Source organism: Lemur catta, chromosome 11 (genome assembly GCF_020740605.2).
Source record: "Lemur catta isolate mLemCat1 chromosome 11, mLemCat1.pri, whole genome shotgun sequence".
NCBI classification, from domain to species: Eukaryota; Metazoa; Chordata; class Mammalia; order Primates; family Lemuridae; genus Lemur; species Lemur catta.
Window position 1 is genome coordinate 35,976,522 of NC_059138.1, and position 15,053 is coordinate 35,991,574.

At 36.2% G+C, this 15,053-nt stretch overlaps 2 protein-coding genes across 6 annotated transcripts; one reads left to right on the forward strand and one right to left on the reverse strand.

The window, feature by feature from the left end:
* Positions 1-2,729: 2,729 nt before the first annotated feature.
* Positions 2,730-7,812, reverse strand: DNAJB9 (DnaJ heat shock protein family (Hsp40) member B9). Of its 5 annotated transcripts, XM_045565393.1 has the most exons (4): positions 7,587-7,812; positions 6,781-7,102; positions 5,765-5,991; positions 2,730-4,790 (listed from the first exon to the last, which is right to left on the reverse strand). In XM_045565393.1, exons 3-4 carry the CDS (start codon positions 5,979-5,981, stop codon positions 4,339-4,341), a joined length of 669 nt encoding a protein of 222 aa, XP_045421349.1. In that variant the 5' UTR covers positions 5,982-5,991; positions 6,781-7,102; positions 7,587-7,812; the 3' UTR covers positions 2,730-4,338. The 5 variants fall into 5 exon arrangements, with proteins under 5 accessions (XP_045421349.1, XP_045421347.1, XP_045421350.1 ...); XM_045565391.1 differs by lacking the exon at positions 6,781-7,102; XM_045565394.1 differs by lacking the exons at positions 6,781-7,102; positions 7,587-7,812 and adding an exon at positions 7,116-7,564.
* A 123-nt stretch (positions 7,813-7,935) lies between these two features.
* THAP5 (THAP domain containing 5) lies at positions 7,936-14,613 on the forward strand. The gene is made up of 3 exons (XM_045565395.1): positions 7,936-8,191; positions 11,441-11,633; positions 12,093-14,613. The coding sequence occupies exons 1-3, from the start codon at positions 8,112-8,114 to the stop codon at positions 13,005-13,007; spliced, it is 1,188 nt and encodes a 395-aa protein (XP_045421351.1). The 5' UTR covers positions 7,936-8,111; the 3' UTR covers positions 13,008-14,613.
* Positions 14,614-15,053: the final 440 nt, after the last annotated feature.

The window sequence follows — 15,053 nt, forward strand, 5'->3', positions numbered from 1 at the left end:
TCTATCTTTCGAGTTACTTAGAACATGAAGCATAGTATCATACTTTTCTCCTCTTTCATGTCTACTTTTAATCCATAAACAAATCCTGGCCACTTTACTTGCAGAATACTTCTGGCATTCAACCACTTCCCACCTCTTCCACTACTACCCTGACATGGTGCACAGGCTGCAACAATTTCTCATCCTAGAATATTGAAATAGCTTCCAAACTGGTCTCCCTATTCCATCATTGCCCCTCTATAGTCTGTTATTATCAACACAGCAGCTAGAGTGATCCTTCGTAAATGTTTAAAAGATGAAGTCAGTTACCTACTCAAAGTCAGCCATCATGTCACATTCCAAAGCCAAATCCTTTACAAAGATTGGCAAGGCCCTACATGATCTGTAGGGCTGCTCCAAACCCCTCTTACCTTTATGAACTCACCTCTCACTATTCTGGTTTGCTTACTGGCCTCCAGCTATACTGGCTTCTTTGTTGTTCCCAGAACTTATCACAAATGCTTCTTCTACCTTCCATACAAATAACTTCCTTCAAGTCTCCACACAAACTGTGAGGTTTACACTGACAAACCTGTTGAAAATTGCAACACATCCTTAAGCTGGCTGCCCTCCCAGTTCTCCTTCCCTGTGCTACACATTTTTTCCCATACTTTAATCAACTTATATAGTAATTTATTCATATAATTTGTGCTTATTTTCTTCCACAAGAATGTAATCACCCCCACCACCCTGCTCACCCCTTATGGTGTATTATAATGAATTACCACAAACGGAACTGCACAATAAATTATCTAGGTAGCTCCACCTTAGGGCAAGGTCTGGAGAGAAGCTGGGGAGGGAGTTGAGTAGCAAAATTGAGGTAAGAGGAAGAATATGAATTTTGTAGGACAAAGAAGGCCTGCCTGGTAGGGAACATATGTACTGTACATCTGCTATCTCCCATTGACTGGTCATAGCTGTTGTAAACAAACATAAATTCATATTACTTCATCTATTCTGGTACTATCATTACATGGAAGGAAATCCCCAAGTAAGTGGGTTAAGACAAGAACCTATGCCTGATTTATCGATGCAACATTCTATCACTAATCTGGTAATACTAGAATTTTAAATTATCTTTCAATCCCTGAATTACATTTCTTTCTGTAAGTGTTGGTTGTTGGCTGTTGGAGCTTCTTTTCCCTGCTGTTGGTTTTCCTTAAATGTCTGATATTCCTTGGACATCTGTATGTGTTTGTAAAGACTACATCAAATTGCACAGATAGCTGAAAAAGAAGTTTCCTAAGCAATTCTATGTCTGCATTAGATCTGCTTTTTGAATAGGAGCTTTGGTTCTGGGTAGGTTGTCAGACCTTCTTAACCAGCAGGTGCCCGCAGGTTGAGTATGCGGCCAGCATGCAGAAGATATTGTTCTCCACGGTGCTTAAGTAAAGAGGCTTTACTCTGAGAATGGAGTGCAGTCATTTTTCACCAGCACTCTCTTCACCCCCAAGTGAAAATTCACTTGGTCTCTACTCTGCCTTCATATCACACCCTAAAACTCTCACTGGGAAGGCTCTCTCAAAATAATCCCTTTCTTTCAAGAGTTGTTCTTAGTCCCTTGCCTGAGGAAAAAGCTATTATCCTTCTGACAACTGTTTACCTGGAGGGAAGACGAAGAGCAGGGGTTTCCAACAGTCCTTCAGTTAAGCAACACGATTGAATTCTGGCCTGTTCCACACCACCCTCACCCAATTCTGATACTTAAAGCTTCTCCAGGACACATAGTAGTTTTTCTGATTTCTCTTCTAATCCAAACCCTTCTACCTTATACATTCCTGAAATTGTCTCAAAACTTCTGGCTGCTGTTTTCCAACACTTTTATACCTTCATTCTTATATTTTGTCATTTCATTGGGATCAAGAGGGAGAAAAATAATCATGAGTGACTATATTCAACCTGTCATCTGGAACTGAAGGTGCTAGCATTAACATAAAAAATATAAAAACTTTAGAGACCTACTGCTGGTACCAATCTCCTCTTTATTCCATTTGGCAATGACCTCATTTTCCTCTAGTGTGCTCAACAAAAATCTACTTCAAAAAATTTAAATAACTACCTCAGGAATGTATAAATTCTTAATTGACCTTGGGTGATCTGAATTCTCATGGAACTAATCTCATCACATGCCTACTATACGCCAATTGCATCCAATTCAAGACATAGTCAACCCAGGAATATTCAAGAGTTAGAGAACTTAGTTCAAGAAAATGATTAAAAGTCATAATATGAAAATTGCTAGTTTAGCCAGAAGGGGGAAAAAAAACCACTTTGATAGACTTCATAGGTGGTTATTTGTGTAGGAGACAAAGATTAACCTATTTTATTGGTCATTTCTTTAATTACAGAAGTTTCCCATTTTCTTTGTACATTCAATCTGTACAAACCATAAAGAAGAAAAAATTTAAGTTATTGGGGAATCTTTTATATTACTAGTCTAATTTTCAATTGCTTATATCAAACTCCTCACACACACATCCCTATAAATTACCTGTATCAGTATTTAGTTTGTATCTTAAGTTTGAATGATGCAGAGTCCACTTATCCTTGCAAAAATTATGCCCAACAGCCAAATGAAGGTTAGAAAAGAGAAAATCAAAATAAATGTTCAAAATGGGGAAAACAAGATTACCAGGCCCTGGGAAAAAAGGAGACACATGCTAACAACAAAAAAATGCATCAAGTTAATCTTCATTTGAAAATGAGACTTTTTTCTTTGGCCTTATTTGTTGTTTAATATGCTATAGATAATCCTCAGACCAAAATTCAAGATATGGCTATTTCATTATTATCAAACAAAACTAACTAGTAGGTATAACTTCTAGGACATAAGTAGGGTACGTAAATACAATAAATTCATTTTCTTAATAGTTTTCAAATTAAAGATGAATAACAAATACAGCTTTACGCAAAGTCTCTGCTTTTTCCCAACCTGGCCTAAAAAGGGAAAGAACTGGTGGCATGAACAACTTACTCCTAGCAAGCAAATACAATAAAATCATAATTAACAAAATCTTCAAGCTACCAAAATTTGTGAGAGGAGGAGGATGATATGAAGGCAATAGAAATTACCAAATGGCACTCAAACAAGATCCTATCAGGATTTTCAGGTTAGTCAAAAGTAATTCCAGGAATACAGCCTTTGATCAGCATAGCCCCAATGCTTATATATCCTCCATGCCTCCAGAGCTGCTTAATAAACTTTTAATAATAAAATGACAACAAAGAACATCAGGTTGTAAATATTTATATTCCTCTCACTCACATACTATGTTGTATGAGACATTTACTAGTTTTAATATGTATCCATAGGATTAATACTCATACGGAGTATAATGTGGAAAAGTGCAGAACTAAAGAAAATTAAGTCTATCTGAAAAGAAAAGCACACATTTCTTAGGATTTAAAAATATTGCACATAATAAGGTTGCACAGAAATTACTGGCTGGTTTTACAAACAGAATGAGGTATTAGTCAATCTCTAGATAAAGATGAGTACAAAGAGGAACTACACACACACAAAAACCATAGTAAAACCTAGAGTGCCAACAACTAAGAAAGAAATATGAAAGATGTATAAGTAGCTATGATTTCAACACTATAAAATTATTTTTAGGCGGGGACCAAACACGTAACAATCTCTTGGCAATATTTCATAAGTTTTCAACTTTTTTCCAGCCCAAAAGACTATAAGCAATAAAATCATTTTTTACCCCAATTTTACTGTAGAAAAGTATGGTTCTGTGTTAAGTATCAAACCATCCATTTCTAAAGCTTTCAGTGGCAATTAACCAAGATACTGTTCTCCTTTGCTGAATAACTCAATTACACAGTTTCATGTACATTTAGCAACCCAAGTCACAGCTGCCACAGAGCATGCAATTTTACATTAGTAAAGGTTTCACTGCAAAAATCATTCAAGTTCACACAATTTAAGTCTACAATAACTTTTTAAAGTTTAATCTTTAAATATATATCAGGCAAACGCAATCTATTCTTGGTAATAAAACTGGCCACATTAGTGAGCTCAAGGGCAGATAGAGAAAAAGGACTAGGTGGAATTATATCTTTTCTTAAAGAACCTTTCCTAATCAGAGAAATTAATAATTTAGCATTTTGCCTACTAGTTGAATATTGCTGAATTTGTCAAAAACAACTTAAATATATTTAATAGCTATGTCAAGTTGTTTAAAGTGAAATCATGCACTTGTCAAAATAGTTCACAGAAAATTGTTTTGCATCAAAGATACTGAGGAAGAGTGAACTAGTTGCGTTTAATGAGAACAGAGCAAAAACGAACTACTGTCCTGAACAGTCAGTGTATGTAGTAACCATATTTCCTCTTCGTTGAGTGACAGTCCTGCAGTGCTTGCTAGATCCATGGAATCTATTTTCAGTCTGTACTGTGTGCTGATTGGTCGTGTCAAAACCACTAAAGGAAAACATTTTCTCCATATCTTCAAACATGTCATCAAACAGTCCACCTCCAAAAGAAAACTCCTGGAAATGATGCCTTTGTCTACTGGAACCATCCTGGCGTGTCTGGAAATGATTTTCAAAATGCTTCTTGGACCGAGTGTTTTGGTTTTCACCAAAAAAACCAAAGTCTTTAAATAAGTCATCAAAATTGAAGTTAAACGATTGCTCAAAAGGACTTCCACTACCTCTTTGTCCTTTACCATTAGTAAAAGCACTATGTCCAAGTGTATCATACTCTTTTCGCCTATTAGCATCTGAAAGTGTTTCATATGCTGAAAGAAACAAAAATACTTTAGAAACTGAAGGTAAAATATTCAAAATTACATATATTCAAATCTCTTCAAATAAGTGAATTCAACTATTATTTTAGGAAAGAATTTCAAATCACAATAAGCCAAAACATTACAAACATAACCATTAAGTTAAAATGAAGTTATAAAACAAGACATAGACTTTTTGTTTGATTCACTGCTGTACTGTCAGCAGTTAGCACAATGCCACTTCTAGCAAATACCCAATAAATATTTATTAAATGACTGCTACCATTAGTAAAATAAACATGTAGGCAATAATTATGGAGTTCTTTAATCTTCATATTATTTGTGTGAAACCATTACTTGTATTAAAGAATTAAATAGTCAAATATACTAATTAATAAGAATTAAGACTTTTTTTCTACTTCCTTAGTAGTCGAAGTAAATGTTTAATTGTAATTCCCTACTCAGTTACCTCTACCCACCAATAATTACTGAATGCTCAGGAGGTGCAATCTGTTTTTGAACTAGTCTTAAGTCAGAACTTGCTTCAACTTTTTCTTTACAGGCAAATATGGCTTTGAAACATACATCAAATGAAGAAGAAAATAAGGCATTTTAGAGTCTTACTTTAATTTTTTTATAATCTATAGAGTAAAATACTGTATTTCATAAATTAATTGCTAAGAATTAGAGGTAGCTAAAATTCCTTTCATCACAGAAGCAACAGTGATTTTATAAATAATAGACTGAAATAATAGATTTTTTAGCATTTTTAGATCTGTATACCGACAAAATTATGTACTGTCCTTCATACATTCATTTCAGAATCAAAGTATGTCAGCAGAAAATAATCTCAGAGAATCTATTTATACGTAAATCCCACTCCCCCACCCATCTTCACAAAACCTTCAAATACATACACGCTTCTTAGTTATCATTCTCCTTATTAGTTAATACCCATGAGACCTCAAAGATAGTCATTTATTTACCTTCTGCAATCTCTCTGAATTTTGCTTCAGCATCAGGGCTCTTATTTTTGTCAGGGTGGTACTTCATGGCCAACTTGTGAAAGGCCTTCTTGATTTGGCGCTCTGATGCTGATTTTGGCACACCTAAGATATCATAATAGCTTTTTGAGGCCAGAATTAATTCTGTTATCATTAAAATGCAGATTGCAAAGATGAAAACTGACTGGGGAGTAGCCATTTCTAATATCCTAAAAAAGAAAAGAAAAAAAATTTTATTCATGGAGCTAATCTAAGACTTTTTTCTTCTAAAAGAAACCCAATGAATCTTTGGGATATAAGGTAAACCTAATGAAGTATCAAAATGTTAAGCATACAGTTTATCTTGTACCTGTTCACGTATTACTTCATTTATATGGGTTTTATAACTCCCAAATCGGCTTAACCTTGTTGAGAGCAAATATTAATAGAATTCAACCAAATTGAGAAAAATATTTTTTGGCTTTGACTAATACTCTGGCCATACACAGAGAAGACAAACTTTTCAGTAACTGATTTTTATAATATTGAAGACTAATCATAAGCAAGCATTGTTTAAAAAAAAAGGGTGGGGGATTCAAATAATATTTTAAAGGATCCCAATCTTCCTTTCAAGAATTCATATTCTGAGGAGTTAATAAGGTATTTAACTTCCCAGGAAAAAAAAGGAGGGCATTAGTTCAGTATGTCTAATTAGCAGTAATCTTCTCTCCCTAAAAAAGCACCAATTCAGCTGTCACTTCAGCAGGGTGAGCCAAGGACTGCAAATAGAGAACTTAGTATCACAGTACTGACAATACAGTAGAACGTATTTTTTTAAAAAATAAGATCTCAAATGTTTAACAAAGAACCATGGATAAATACGTTCTGTTTAAAACTCATCATTAATAGAATTTAAGATTTCTGCTAAGGCCACCAGAAAAGCGAACTCTGATATCTGTCCTCTAGATAACTTAGATTCTTACTTTCAAACTTCTCAGTAGTTAAAATATTTCTCTTACTTTTAAACCATTAAAGAAGTTTTTCACTTAAAATTCTTGACAATGTATGTTTCATGACTCAAGAGTCAAAATGAAGTGGTCCTGTTTTTCGAACACTGTACCACAGGAGTCCGTAATAACAAGTCTGACGGAAGACACCGCGGTTTGTGGAAACTGCCTGCCTCCCCTCCTGCGGCCTTGTCCGAGAGTCACTAGCAGGTGGAGTACTCCTTTCCAGAGTTACTCACAGTCACGGGTACCAAAGATCAAGCACCACCTCCTGGTGTGAAGACGACGCTGCCTGGACTGCAGGCTGCTCCCTCATCAAAGCGCGGACCTAAAACTGACAGACGCACCTTACCGGTCTGATGAGCGTTACTCCACGGTTTCGAGTAGAACCTCTGACCCTGTCTTAGCAAACTAACTGTGGCATTACACTGACTTCTCGTTCCCAAGACGAAGCCTCCTGTCTGCAGGCTGGGCCCCACTCCCCAGCGCCCGGTGACCGGCAGGGTCGGGCCGGCCCCCGTAACCCACGGGCGACAGGCGCACGCCCTTGCCCTTCCGGGCCCCGCCGCAGGGGCTCCTCGCGGCCCGGCGTCCAGTCCTCGGAGGAGCTGTCCGATGCCGACAGAGCCAGCGGCGCTACCCACAGCACAAAACGCACTATTCTGTGGCTCGGCTCTCTCCTTCCTTCTATTCCCTTCAAGAACACGCAGCCGGTGTGGCGGACACCAGGGCCGAGGAGGCCAACAAAGACAGGCCTGGGCTCCCGGGACGCCCCAGACTCCCCTCCCCACGACCCCGGCCTCGTCCCTCGCTCGCACCCGCAGGCTGCTGGGGCTTCTCCACAGAGCGGAGGCGCCGGCGACGCTGACGACAGGCTCGGTTCGGCTGCTCGGGCTTGGCCCCTCACCGCGGCCTCCCGGAGCCGGCGCGCGCTCCGCTGCCGCTTGCACACCGGTCTCGCGCTCCCGAAGCCACCGCCGAGTCCCTCAGCCCGCTCCCTTCTGGCGGGCGGCCTCCACAGGAGCCACCACCTCAGGAGAAGACCTACACGAAACGCTTCCTCATTGGCTCTCACCTCCCCACGTGACCCTGGCGCCCTACGCGCACGTGGAAAACTGTTGTTGCCGCTCAGCCTGTGCGTCACTTCTGGCCCCAACCCTGGAAAAGGCGGGGCTGAAGCCCGTGGAGGCGGAAGTGGGTCGAGGGTGGAGGCGACTTTTCCCCGGGAAGATTCCGGCGCAGGCGCGGTGGATCAGGCGACCTGGACCTGGGGCTCCGCCTCAGCGAGGAGGGCTGGCCTGTGCCCCTTGCTGGCCCCTCTGTCCTGGGGCCTCACCCGAGCAATGCCTCGCTATTGCGCAGCGATTTGCTGCAAGAACCGCCGGGGACGAAACAATAAAGACCGGAAGCCGAGTTTTTACCCGTAAGTTGCCTCAGGAGCAGAAGCGCAAGCCTCGCCTTTGGGCCGCTGTCCTGTGGCCTTTGGGTTTGCGTGTCTCCTTCCTGTCTGCTCTAAAAATTAGTGCTCAGCACTCCAGACATGGATGGTCACTGCACAGGACAGGGGCACGAAGACTTGAGTTCAGTTTACCCAGCAATGCCTTTCGTGAGCGAGGTCGCCGGGCTGGTGGCGAGGCATAGGGGCCTGTTGGGGGTTAAAAAAAAAAGTTAAAAAAACAGTTAAGTCTGCGCGGTGCTCTGCTTTTCAGAGCCTTTCCCCCGCCTCTCCTGACCTCATTTCACTGAAACGTTAACCACCATTTAAGGTACATCAAACCTGTGAAGTGGGAAGGTGCACTCAAAGTTGATTTACACTCCCTATGAGTTAGGTCGCCTAAGTATAATATAATCCCACCTTTCTCCTAAGGAAACTGAGGCCCAGAAAGATGAGGTAACCGAACTTGAAAGTTTTGTGTCAGAGCCAGAATTATAAACTGTCCTCTGCTCAGGGCTGTATATAGTCTTCCTTGGTACAGAGAACAGAGTAGGTAAGTGTTATTTTGCATTACTACAGCCACAGAGTATTTCCATGAAGCTATTGAAGTACTGATTTTTATTCAGAAGAAAAGGGAAGCAGTGTTGTATAATAATTAAGAATCCAGGCTCCAAAGCCAGGCTCTTAGTAGATTCAAATCCTGGTTGCGCTGCTTTACAGCTGAATGACCTGCAGTTATTTAAGCTCTTGGTGCCTCAGATTTCTCATCTGTAAAGTGGAGATAGTAGTAGTACTTAATTCATACTTAACGTGCGAAGAGGTAAAACGGCACTTGGAGGTAGTACATCCTTAATATATGTAAAAAGCCTATGACAATCAGCATATTTAAAATACATTCCACTTTTTTGTATTTAAAAACAATTCATTTAGATCTAACCTGATTGTCTTTTCCTTTCTTCAGATTTTCTCCAGTTATTTGGTGAAGCTCATTTTACTTTAGACCTGAAGCTCTCATTTACTAATGATAAACTAATCAGTATCTTAAGTAATGGAAAAAACCTGTTAACACCAAGTAATTGACACCACCTGGCATTCTTTCCAGGCTTGTCACCTCTGAAGCCCTTCCTCAAGATGCAAAGAGAGATTTTGGGAGAAAAAAATCTAATCTACCTTTAGTTGATAGGGAAATGTTACTATATTAATGGCTCTGGCTCTGAGGTTTCTAGCAAAAGATTATGTTGAACTTGATACAGCCCCATGTTTCCCAGATTTATTTGGCCTTTGATATTGGAGGGGGCATAACCAGACTAAAAATTTTTGAAATTTTTGTGGACCTCACAGTTAATGTTTTTAAGAAGGAAAAAAATAACGGTAAGTGAGTTATATATTTTTTTCAAAATGGGAAGTTAGTGAAAGTGGAATTTTTTTATGGATTTTTAAAATTCCATGTATAATTCACAAAATAAAAATTGATTTAGTTTTAAAAATTCCCCAATAGCACCAAACTTGAAGAGTTGAATTTACTCGTATTAACACTACAGCAAGCGATAGTATAAATTTTTATGCATTTGGATGTATACATATAATGTCCAGTTTATACTGTGATTATCTTATGCTTTGTTGAGAATTGCATAAGACAGTGAAACAAAATTACCAGTCAAACACTTTAAACCAATATAAAGATAATAAGTTATTCAGGAAATGTAGTCTAGATTTCTTAGAGATTTACGTGTTCAAGAATGGAGGAAATCTAGTTACCAAGGATATTCGCAAAGTACATTTTACTGATGATTTGATAACTTAGCATATAGATGTAATGGAAATAATTTACAAATATACATGAATTTATATAAACATTATTATAAAAGGCATATTCTCATTTTAGATGTAACAAAAGGTCTGCTCTTACCTATGGCTAGCAGAATTCTGGTCTGCTGAAAAAAAAAAAGTTATTTTTGCCTTTAATGCTTTTTCTGGTTATGCCTGTCATACTTAAAACCTAAGTTATTGATATGTATAAGGTTAAAATATTTTCAAACATGTATTAATACTGTTTGTATGGTGAGAACTTCCAAAGATAGTTCATCTGATTTTTCCATGTAAGGATGTCAGGATTAAAAATTCTGACAAAGTACCCAAACTCTCACCACAGCATCTTATAAAGTTACCAAAACTTAGAAAAATCATGCTAAGTGGTTAGGGGGAAGGAATATACAACAGCTACATTTTATATAGAAACCTTATGTTTTTACTATTTTTTAAAAACAGGAAATTGTTAATGTAGTATATATCTTGGACTGCATTCTTGGAAAGTTATCAAACGAAATATAAACCACCGTCAACTAGTGTTTAATACACATTAACCCAAACCTATTTAGTAGCAAAAATTTTCTATCAAATTCTGCCATTAGTCCAGTTTTGCCTATAAAACATATTGCAATACTTTAGTACCAACTCTAAATCCAGGTTCTTGTCAGTACAGGAACAAAATGTATAGAGAAATGTCTTGCCTTTATCTTTTATATTTTATTTGTTTCATATAAAATATCTGAGTCCATCCTTTTTAACATGTATAATTCTTTTCTTATATCAGAGTTTCTCTTTTAGAACTTGAATTTTGGAGTTCTCAGTCCATTGATTATAGAAATCTAGTAATATTAGACTAAAAATTACATATGAGTAGAATGAGGCTGATGCCCGTAAAGAGAATATTAATTTTATAAGAATGTTCATTTTTTTCAGCTAAATCATTTGTTTGAAATAACATCTCCTTATTTTAAAAATATTAATATAAGTAATGGCCTAAAGCTCAATACCTTGAATTATAGATAATAAACCATTTGACTTGTATTAGTGTGAAATACCTTGGATAGGAATTTGTAATTTACAAAAAGTTCTTTCCTTGTTCTAGGCAAACTATACAACAAAGTAAAAATGGAACATAATTCATAGAAAATAGGGATAGATTTTTATCCTTTATAAGAACACATATATTTTACTTAAAAGCACTGTGAATATGTTCAGCTCTTCCCAGACAAAAGCTTTGGCTACATATCTTATATCTTAGTTCTTTCACTGCAGAGATGATAGTAGTTGTTATGAAGATGCTCTTATTTGGTAGGGATGGGTGTGTTGCTCTCATAGCACTTAATGCATAGATTACCTAGATATGTAAGCCAGAAATACGGGAAAACTATGAAAATATAGCAAAATTTTCTCTCTTTTTTTTAATTTCAGATTTCCTCTGCATGACAAAGAAAGACTTGAAAAGTGGTTAAAGAATATGAAACGAGATTCATGGGTTCCCAGTAAATACCAGTTCCTGTGTAGTGACCATTTTACTCCTGACTCTCTTGACATCAGATGGGGTATTCGGTATTTAAAACAAACTGCAATTCCAACAATATTTTCTTTGCCTGAAGACAATCAGGTATTGGGGGTAGGGGAGATGGGTAATACTGAGCAGGGTGGCAGGTGATCAGGTGAAGACAGTGAAAGGGAAAGGTAACTTGGGAAAACAGATATATGAGAAAAAGGAACACTAATTTGTGCTTTTACTAAAGGTGTGATAACTTTTTAAAAATTTAAATGGTCATGAAGCACAGCTCAAGAGAAGCAAAAGATAGATACATTATTATTAAGTTATTAACATAAGTTAATAAATTTTTTACTGGTCTTTTGAATGATCTGAAATGTTTGTCATATATCAAATGGGTTTAATGCTTTTTAAAAAACACTCTAAGGTATATTTATTATATATTTAGAACATTTTTTAAATTGAATAAATTTTCTTGGCCAGTATACTGCTCCAAGTTGTAGTCAGCACTAACTAATAAGAGAATGCCTGTAAAGGCTATCTTTTTCAGAATTTGAAAATATTATTTTCTAGGGAAAAGATCCTTCCAAAAAAAAACCCCAGAAGAAAAAATTGGAAAATGAGAAAGAAGTATGCCTAAAAGTCAAGTCAGAAGAATCATTTGCATTAAATGAGGCAAATAAAAATGTAGTTAACACAGATATGCCCCCTGAACATGCAGAATTACCAGATTCATCTGCTTTGTTGAAGCCACAAGCTCCAAAAACAGAAATTATACAAAATAACATGTTAACTCTTAATCTAGTTAAACAAGATACGGGAAAACCAGAATCTACCTTGGAAACATCAGTTAACCAAGATATAGATATAGGTGGTTTTCACACATCTTTTGAGAATCTAAATTCTACAACTATTACTTTGACAACTTCAAATTCAGAAGGTGTTTATCAGTCTTTGGAAACCCAGGAAGTGCTTGAAATAACTACCAATCATCTTGCTAATCCAAGCTTAACCAGTAATTCCGTGGAAATTAAGTCAGCACAGGAAAAGCCATTCTTATTCAGCACAATTAATCAAACAGTTGAAGAATTAAACACAAATAAAGAATCTATTATTGCCATTTTTGTACCTGCAGAAAATTCTAAACCTGCAGTTAATTCTTTTATATCTGCCCAAAAAGAAACCATGGAAATGGAGGACACAGACATTGAAGACTCTTTATATAAGGATGTAGACTATGGGACGGAAGTTTTACAAATTGAACATTCTTACTGCAGACAAGATGTAAATAAGGAACATCTTTGGCAGAAAGTCTCTAAGCTACATTCGAAGATAACTCTTCTTGAGCTACAAGAGCAGCAAACTCTAGGAAGGTTGAAATCTTTGGAAGCTCTTGTAAGGCAGCTAAAGCAGGAAAACTGGCTATCGGAAGAAAATGTCAAGATTATAGAAAATCATTTTACAACATATGAAGTCACTATGATATAGAGTAAAGAAGTTTTAAAGCTGTGACTGTTAAATAAGCTTTTCCCAGTCAAACCAAATTATATGTAAAGTGAATTTTTCCTGTATAAAGATTGCATCTTAATGAACCTATGAGAGTTGTTTAATGTTATGAACTGCATCCTGTTCTTGTAATGCTCATTTTTTAGAAAAACCAGACAATTGTTGGACTGAAGAGAAAAAGTTTTATTACTTGATAATTTTCCAAATTAAAGTATGGTGAAAAAATGATAGTCATAACATGAGAGAACAAAGATACAGTCAAAAGAGCCTGGAATAGAAGTCAAGTTCAGGAATGAGTCCTGATTTTACCACTGGTATATGACCTGAGCAAGTTACTTATCAAGATTGAGCCTCAGTCCCTAATCTGCAAAATAAGAGAATTTACTAGATCTCTAATAGTCTGTTTCTTTATTGTTCCATTTTCTATTAAGATATTTTATTAGAACCAGTTTTCTATAAGATAATATATACATACATAATACTGGAAGTTGGCTAGAATTTGATAATATTAATTATTGGGTTATCCTCAATATTTATTGGATTCTGTGGTGGTTGATTTTTTTGGCTATGGTTATATATCTGTAATATAAAGTAAAATACATTTTTTGTTCTAGTTAAACTAAAATAAGGAGTCACCCATTAGCCCGGTTTTTAGGAGGGGTACTTCAAACTTGAAAAAGTATGTATTTCAGTACCTTATATGTGGCTGTCATAATACATGGTCATTTCAGCTTCTTAACATCCTGTATTTATACAGTTATATTTATAAACCAAAAATTTTAGTGAGGTTAATTTTAAATAAATGTAAGTATATTTTAGAAATCGTAGTTTATTTCTTAACAGGTGTAGCTTTTGAAGTGTGTGCTTGTGTCAGTTTTAAATTCCAGAATAATAGAGGAATACTATATTACTCCAGAACTGTGAGAAAATAAGTTTCTGTTGTTTAAGCTACCCAGTCCATGTTATTTTATAATGGCAGCCTGTGCTGACTAAAACATCCCTGTAATCCAAAACGATGAAATATCATACAATAGTTAAAATCTACATGCATCAAAATAAGTGTCAAAACCATATATACACTTATATATATTTTATTAAAATTTATAAGCAAGAAATTATTAATGGTGATGACCCTAGAGAGACAAAGGTTTTCTCTTAGGAAAGGGAAGTGATGGTGGTATAAATAAAAATACTGATTATGTATACAGGAATTTCAGAAAAATGTAAAAGTGAAGAGATTGTGGTAACAATACAAATTTGAAAAATAGATATATTTTCTTAACATTGGCAGTATCATTAAATACATTACTGCCTGTGGTGGTGAGCAAGGTCTTGTCAGTCTGATTCTTAGTTTTATCATCTGTGAAATGGAAAATACTATTATCTATCTAAAAGGATCATTTTTAGAATTCTGTAAGGTTACAAACATCTTCCTGGCCCTGGAAAATAGGAGGTGCTCAATAAATATTAGTTGACTCTGAATAGCAAGTATTTCATACTATACCAATTGTTTTGTAAATGCATGATGATTATTTTTGGCCATATTTCACATAGTTTCTTCAATCTAATAAAATTAATTGATAGTATATGAAAGTGTGTTGGCTTATTATAAAAAATTAGAAGTGTCTTTATTAGATGACCATAGAGAAAAATACTTAGAACTTTTGCATAAATTATGTGCAGATAATTGGTAGAGTCAATACAGTGTCATTTTTAAGTATCCCTATGTTGCATTTTGCTAACACTTAATTTAAAATAAATAATACAGATTAGCCCTGAGTCACAAGAAAGTAATGATGTGTTTCCGGTTTTAACAGTGTACATGATAATTTTTGTTTATAGATTCCTCAGGAATAATTTAAATTAGCTATATTTCTTTAAACTTAATAAATTATAAGTATACAGGTTGAGTGTCTTTTATCCAAAAATCCAAAATTTTGAGTACCAGCGTGATGCACAAGGGGGAAATAGTCCTGGGAACATTTCAGATTTTGGATTTTTGAATTTAGGATGCTCAGCCATTAAGTG